At 50.0% G+C, this 8,068-nt stretch overlaps 1 protein-coding gene across 1 annotated transcript in view; it reads right to left on the reverse strand.

Moving 5' to 3' along the window:
• LOC125623666 (cholesterol 7-desaturase nvd) overlaps positions 1–7,303 on the reverse strand; it is a 53,891-nt gene extending 46,588 nt beyond the window's left edge. Inside the window, exon 1 of the mRNA XM_048823343.2 lies at positions 6,949–7,303. Within this exon, the coding sequence (XP_048679300.2) occupies positions 6,949–7,303 (355 nt within the window). The remainder of the gene's footprint in view (positions 1–6,948) is intronic.
• Between the last annotated feature and the right edge of the window lie 765 nt (positions 7,304–8,068).

Here is an 8,068-nt window from a genome sequence, read left to right on the forward strand (position 1 = left end):
AGAAGAGGACAGGACAAGGAGTAATGGTCTCAAGTTGCAGTGGGGGAGGTTTAGGTTGGATATTAGGAAAAACTTTTTCACTAGGAGGGTGGTGAAACACTGGAATGCGTTACCTAGGGAGGTGGTAGAATCTCCTTCCTTAGAAGTTTTTAAGGTCAGGCTTGACAAAGCCCTGGCTGGGATGATTTAATTGGGGATTGGTCCTGCTTTGAGCAGGGGGTTGGACTAGATGACCTCCTGAGGTCCCTTCCAACCCTGATATTCTACGATTCCTGCTTCAGGGCAATCTCCAACAAAGAGACGAATGTCAGAGGCAAGTTATTCCACTTCTGTTACTACAGTGCTCTTACACCTTTCTCAGAAGTATCTGGTGTTGGTCACTGCCACATACAGGACACTGGCCTAGATGGACCTGGGCTTTGATCCAGTCTGGTCATTCCAGAAGCGGGTAAAATCCAGAATGAGTTGGAATGGCCCAGAACAGCATTTTAATAAATAAACCTGATTTTGAAGACAGTGGATATAGATAGATAATCTTGAGGAAAATATTCTAGGATTGAGAGTCTATTAATAGCACCTAGTGAGTAACCCATTCTGGCCCAGAACCCTTTTTAAACACCAATAAGGACCTGGAACAGTCTGTTCCAAAGTTGCACAGTTACAAAAATTATACATATAATACAACTGGGTGAGAATAACAGTGTTAATGAAAAAAATCTGGTTGAATCCACCTTTAACTGGCCATTCCAGGCAATAAATAGCTTCATTACTAAAACCACTTGTAACACTGAGTTCCAAAGTTGCACAGAGAATGAAAGGATACAGATAACACAAGTAACTGAGAACAAGAAGTAACTGAGAACAACATGATACTATAGAAAAACTCTTTTGAACCAACCTTCGAGTGCCCATACTGGGCGATAAATAGCTTTATTAATAAAACCGCCCAGAATACTTGGTTTCAATGTGGCACAGAGGACAAAAAATGATATATGGAATACAACTGAGAGAGCAAAGTAATACTTCCAGAAAAAAAACAGCTGAACTGACCTTTAACTATCCATTCAAGGCAATAAAGGGTTAATTATTAATAAAAACTACCTAGAATACTTGGTTCTGACATTGCACCAACTACAAAAAATAGTGCATATAATAAAACTAAGTGAGAACATAATACTACTGGAACCATGACCGAACCAATCTTTAATACACCTGAACAGAATGAGAATTATTGATTTAAATTATCCAGAACCACATACTCCCAAAGTTAAGGGACAATAAAAATAAACACATAGGCCTGTCTAATACAGAGTCATGTTAGAAAGACTTAATACTTGTCAAACCCCAGTTAAAACTAACTTAATATTGTACCACCTTCTGTGCAAGAAAACGTGATGTATTATTGGCCTCAAATCCACCCTCCATACCACCACTGCAAAAAAACCCAACCACCCCACAATCACTACTATGTACTTTTACAACGGGACTTTGCTTCAGAGAAGGCTAGGAGTCTCATTAACTAGCTCATCCCAGCCTGTCTTGCTTCTGAATTCTCTGCAGGAATAACTGCCAGATCACTTAACCTTTCTTGTCCCACAGACATTTGAGATAGATCTTGATTAACTTTAGCTTGCTGAAAGTCTTTCATTAGCAGGCATGGTTACAGGTAGACAGGGAAAAAAAAAAAAAAAACAACCCACAGTGCTGTTTCTGTGGTAGGGAAACTCACATGTAAAGACCTTTTGTGAAAGTGACTAAGGAGATCAATTTGTGCTTCCATTTCTCAATCAACCCTAAAGATTTGCTTGCAGAAACAGGTGAAGAGCTCAATATCAAAAACCCTCAGAGTTTAAATCCTTAGGGCAGAAACTTAGCAAGCAGCAAGCACATTTCTTTAGGTCTTTGCTGGTGATACTTTTCAGTTTGTTGCCTATCAAAAAAAGCAAAAATTTTCATTGACTCCATTGTACTTACACATCCTATCCAATTGTGTTAATATTGTGTATAAGAGGGGGTCGAAAATCTCTCATTCAAAAACTTTTTCAGGAACTGATGACCATCTGACCTTTGCAAGTTCACTTGGCATTACAGTCCTCTTTTAAAATTGGTTCTTTTTGAACTGTGTAGATATTCTTAACTTTTCTCCGTGTAAGGAAGCTGTGGCTTCACAAGCTATGAACCCAGAAGATTAACTCCAATAAAGTGGCTTGAAAGCCACCAAGTAAACCATGAGCCATTTGAATCTCAAGTTCCATATGCTGCAATTTTTTGCACACAACTTTAATTTGCGATAAGATAATATACCACATTTCAGCCAAACGAATGTAAACTTTGAATTGTTTATTCTCAAGCTATCAGCTTCCAGCTTAAGTTCTGGTGTAAGGATTGTGTGAAGCCTTGATCTCAGCTAATGCACCAAAAACACCCTCAACCGGATTACATAGTGGATGGATTGCCTCTATCTTTGCTCTACCATCTTGTCATATTTTGGTATTTTAACTTAGTGATGATATGCTTTTTCAATACATCCCAATGACCAGTAGAAGCAGAAAAAAGGGTATACAATCTTTGGACAATTCGAAAGAAATAGAACAACTTGGAGAAGATACTCCAATGGTTGTTCCCCAACAAGATTCAATGAATTGGCAACATATAGAACAAAAGACGCATACTGATTTCTCTGCTGAATTCGATTTTGAACACCTTTGTGTGCTGCAGCCATGTGAGTTCCACTGTCATAGGTTTTCCCCCTGCAATCAGCAATATCTAAAACATCCTTTTTTCAGCTTCTCTACAATAATCTCCACTTATACTCTGCCCTGTTTTGGAGTGGATATCAATGAAATCTACAAAGCTCTCAACTTCAAAACCTCAACATACGTAATACCAGAGACATTTGTTCTGTTCAGGAGTGGTCCAGAGTACAGTTAGACAGAATATAGAAGCATTTAACTTCCCTAATCTTGTTGACAATAGTCCAGTGTGCTTTTCTTGGGATCCTACCAATAAATTCATTTTGAATTCAGTTCAGTAAGTACATCACCAGTGTGGTACAGGTCTTAATAGCTTCCACATGATCTCCCAACACACAATCATACCTTGCAAGCAATTCTAGTAAGCCCAACAAGCTATCATTACAAGATCTGTCTAACTTCTTGTCAGCCAATTGAGTCCAAGAGAGACTTTGTGTCTTCAACATTAATGTAGAATGTTCTATACATGAACACTCTTCATGGGTCGAGATCTTATTAGGGATTCCAACAGAATTGTCAGTTTGTTTGGGGAGACCCTGAAACCTCTGGTGTTCCTGGATCAAACTCATCTCATGCAAAGGAAGACACTTCTTTTTGCTTGGGAACATATTTGTATGGGCTCATCCCCTTGTCATGTTTTCCACTGTTTTGATGTTTCTTGTGCAGCATCAATTTTGTTCTCACTCATCAGAATGGAATCCACGGTCACCGATGCCTGCAGATCATCTTTTAGTCATGTTTTCTTCCTTCCAGATTTGCCTTTTCTTGCATTTGATCTGATTTTTTTCAGAGATGACACTACCTTCTTCCCATTTCCACATTTATCTGTTAACTTCTGTGCAGCCAGGATGGGGCAACATGTTCCAGAAGTGCTGCAGGAACATGTTTCAGTTGGGAATCATTTAACTACATACACCTTTTCCATTTTTACTTCTTTCTGCATAATCCTTTGATTATGAAGCAGCCAGTCTGAGCTCGTAGAAATGTTTTTTTATTTGTTATCAGATCATCTAGACCATCCATGGTCTTTGATTTGCAATTATCTCCTTTTGAGCCAAGCACGTGTTCTGTGTTACACTGCCCATGCTTTATGAAGTACACAATCTTGTCTACAGGCATGCAATCAGCTAGGAATTCAATATGATCGGGATTTAACTTGCTATTAGCATGCTTGGGTAACAGATGGTAATTCTCAATGCCACACTGTCCTCCCAAAACTTCTTTTAGCTAGAATGTTTGCAGGCAGTAGAAAGCCAACACCATTTTGTCCATCTTCACTTCCTTCAGCTTAGTTAGCCTCCTCAGCAAGGAATTCCCACTTTTCTGATATATTTGTTGTAATTCCGCTGGTTTTCCAACATCTCCCTTTTTCTTCCAATAGCCATCTTCCAACCCACAGGGGAGTCATGACCAACCTACCCTGTATGTTCCCACACGGCTGAGTGGGAAGGGAGTTCCTGCTATATACCACAATGTGGGAAAGGGGGTTCTACTATGCAATCTCAGTCAGCGTTACCATAATACAAATAGCTGAAGCAGGAACGGGCACCTAGAGGCCACAGGGCCACATCCAGCACGGCACATCATTTTATTTGGCCTGCCACTGTGCTTCATACCACTACAACTGGGGCTGGGCCACCCAGAAACAGAGAGCCCCAGCAGCTGGACGGGAACTGCTGCAGGGTCAGGAAGATGAGCCCAACAGGGAGCATCCGCAAACTGCCTGTCCTAGTTGCAGCATGCAGGGCAAGCTAGCTAGAGCAAGAGATACTCCAGAGGGAATTCTGCACCACTGGGCTTGCACAGAATGAATGTCCCCTGAAGATTTCTTTGCTTCCCGGCAGAAAAAAGATTTTCTGACAGGGAAGCAAAGGGAAGCCGCAAGAGCGGTCATGCACCCCCTCCCCAGTAGCACAGGTGCATTGTTTTGGGTGCTTGGAGCAGCCAGCAGAGAGGTAAATCACCACTTGGGGGTGCGGGAGGGGCTGGGGATGCCCCCACTGGTGGCTCCTACCCTGCACCCAGCTCAGCTGCTAGTCCCAGCTGGGCTGGGGGCAGGGGAGGACAGGACAGCAAGGAGCAGCCAGGCCAGGTCAGACCCACCACCCAGAAACCTCTCCCAGCTGCAGGAAGCGCTGCACCCCATCCCCATCCTGCTTCCCCATGCACCCAACCCCCCTGAATCCAGACCACCCCATACCCAGAGTCCCCTGCTGAGCCCCACTCCCCCTGCATCCAGACCCCCCCTGCACTCAGACCACCCTCCACTGAGCCCCCCATAATCAACACCCCACCCCGATGAGCCCCACCCTCCTGCACCTGGACCACCCAGATGAGCCCCGCACACCTGAACTCCCACCCCACTAAGCCCCAGCCAGCTGCACCCAGACCCCCCACACCACCAAGGCCCACTCCCCCAGCACCCAGAATACCCCTGCAAGCCCCAGACCCCCCTTGCTGAGCCCCAACCACCTTCACCAGTTGAGCCCCATTGTCCCTGCACCCACAACGAGCCCCTGTGCATCCAGAACCCCCCACTACTCAGACTCCCCTGAGCCACCCACACCCAGATTGCCTCTCACCCCACACCTGGATCCCCCCACACACTTGGATCTTGCTGGGCTGAGCCTGCCTGCCCAGACCTGGTGCATCTGGCATGGAGGGTAAAGACCCCAGGGTGTTTCTGGGGCAGGTCTGGCCCATGCGCTGTGTCAGGGTTGGGTGCAGCCCCACTGTCGAGTCCATGTCCCGGGGGGCGGGGGATCTGCAGGGTGATCTCCCACCTCTGTGCAGCCCACGGCCTGTGCTCCCCACTGCCATGCTACAGCCTCCACATTTATTTGACAAATAAAATTTGCAGAATTTTAAATATTGTGCGCAGAAATTTTTGTTGCTTTGGCGCAGAATTCCCTCAGGAGCAAAGGAATGCGTGCTAAGTGCACGCCTGACTAGGGGCATGCATGGCAAGGAAGCATGTGCAACCTACTTTTCCACACACACCTGGAGTGAGTACAGTAAGCCAGTCAGAGCAAGACTATGTCTGCAAAACATGCCAGGAGCTTGGTCAACCCAATTCCAGCAGGGAGTGTCTGCTAATTTTCATGCCATCTTAGAAATACGCTTGTCGTCTCTACTCAGGCTGGGAGAGACATCAGACTTCCAGTCTGATCAACACACGTGCACAACTGTCCAGCACCAGCCACAAATTACCACGATGGTCAGAAGCTACTTACAAACTGTCAGGAACTGTACACAACAGTCTGACCTAAGAAGGGACGGTGTGCAAAGTACCAGGCTGCCTACAGATCATGTACAGTAACCTGCTAGTCCAACGAGCGATGGTACGCAAATTCCCAGATGAATATCAGACTTTTCTCCCCTTTTTATCCAATGTGCAGAGAGTGTTCTTCAACAAGTTTCAGTTTAGGACAGAAAAGCTTACTAACTAGGTCTGAAAAATTCCACGGTTTTCTTGGTGCCAACAAACTGGTATGTTGAGAATTTTGTGGTACCAAAGCAAACCTATGTGAATTCTTATTAGCCACACAGGCAGTGGTCCCTGCAAGTGCTCCCAACAGACTGCTTTGGACATGTTCTCCTTCAGATAAATCCAAGAGCTTCCGGAGGCCTTAGCAGCGGCTGGGCCCCCACTGACAGATACCCCCAGCCAGTGCTTAATTTGTAATGAAAGAAGTGTGGGGCTCAAGCAGGTAGGTGCTGGGACTCAAACAATTTTTTTACTTTCATAACTGATGTGGCAGGCCCAGAGGTGCGGGGGCTGCGACCTGCCGAGCCTGGAGGTACCAGGGGCTCAGCCCTGGCACAAATTAAGCCCACATCGAAATCAGAAGGAGCACCCCTGCGTGCCACAGGCCATCTGGTGCTGGCGACCAGGACAGGCAGCGGGGGGCACCTGGGCGTGCCACCTGACACCCTGCTGAGAGCAAAGGGGCTGGAGCAGGGAGGGGACCGGAGCTGCGGGGGAAGGCGGCGGGGCAGGCTCGCTTTGCAGCCCCCCGCGGCGAAAGGGTTGCATGAATTCTGCAGCCCCCAGCCGGGCGGGAGGCGGCTCAGCCGGCCCCGGGGTGCTGCCAGCAGCGGCGCCCCCGCAGTTCTGCCCGCGGCCCCCCGGAGCAGGCTCGGCGCGCAAAGGCGAGCCCGGCTCGCTGCACCCCCGGCCCCGCGCCGCACTCACCCAGCGCCGCCAGGCTGCGCACCCCGCCGCGGGGCAGCCCGTGCGAGTCCAGCAGCCGGTACCAGCCGTTGGGGTAGAGGGGCGGCAGCTCCCCGGCCCTGCGGCTCCGGCGCGCCCGGCGGGCGGCCTGGTGGCGGCTGCAGCCCGGCTCGGGGAGGTAGCCCACGCGCTCCGGGGCGCGCCGCAGGGCCAGGGGCCGGGCGCACAGGCGGAGCAGGGCGGCGCCCCCGGCCAGCAGCAGCAGCAGCGGCGGCAGCGCCCGGCCCCAGCTGCCGGGGTCCCCGGCGGGCAGCAGGAGCAGCGCCCCCGCGGCGCACAGCAGCAGCGCCAGGCTCCGGGACGGCCAGGGCTCCATCGCGCCGCGCTCTGCCCGCCCCGCCCCGCCGCCCTTATACCTGCCGGCCGGGGGCGGGGGCTGGCGCGGCTCCAGCCCGACCAGTCCCTCTGGCAGAGCGGGACCGGCAGCCTCCCGGGCCGCAGCGGGCTCCCCGGGCGGAGCGTCCAGTCCTGCCGGGGCAGCCGGATGCCCGTGCGGCTGGGGGCACCAGGGCCGGCCCGCCCGGCGGAGGTCACAGCAGGGCAGCAGCCCTGTCCGGAGCTGGCCCCGAGTCAGACCTGGGGTCCGACTGCCCAGGGATCCTCGGGACCCATAGGTGCTGGAAGAGGGGTGCTGGGGGCTGCTGCACCCCCTGGCTTGAAGTGGTTTCCATCTCATACAGGGTTTCCAGCTCCCCGCTATACAAATGGTTCCAGCGCCCCTGTCTGGACCAGCAGAAGTTGGTCCCAACAAAGCAATAACTTCCCCCAGTTTCTCTGCTGATCTCCTGCGAACAGGCTGGCTACACACCACAGGGGGAAATGCAGGACCCCCTCCCCCTAAATGTGAGCAGGGGCTCCCTGGCCCTGTAGCTGAGCCTGCAGCCTGGCCTCATCAAGCAGGGGTAGTTCCCTTTTGCCCTACAGGCACAGAGGGGAGAAGTGACTGGCCTCAGGCACCAGCAGCTCATCCAGAGCTCCACCAGAACCAGGAGTTCTGGCTCCCAGCCCCCTGCCCATCAGATAGTTCTTCCTCCCACCTGCTGCTTTGGGTTTTGGGATCCCCTTGATAAGGTAGCAGATT

Source organism: Caretta caretta, chromosome 16, assembly GCF_965140235.1.
Source record: "Caretta caretta isolate rCarCar2 chromosome 16, rCarCar1.hap1, whole genome shotgun sequence".
Lineage (NCBI taxonomy): Eukaryota > Metazoa > Chordata > Testudines > Cheloniidae > Caretta > Caretta caretta.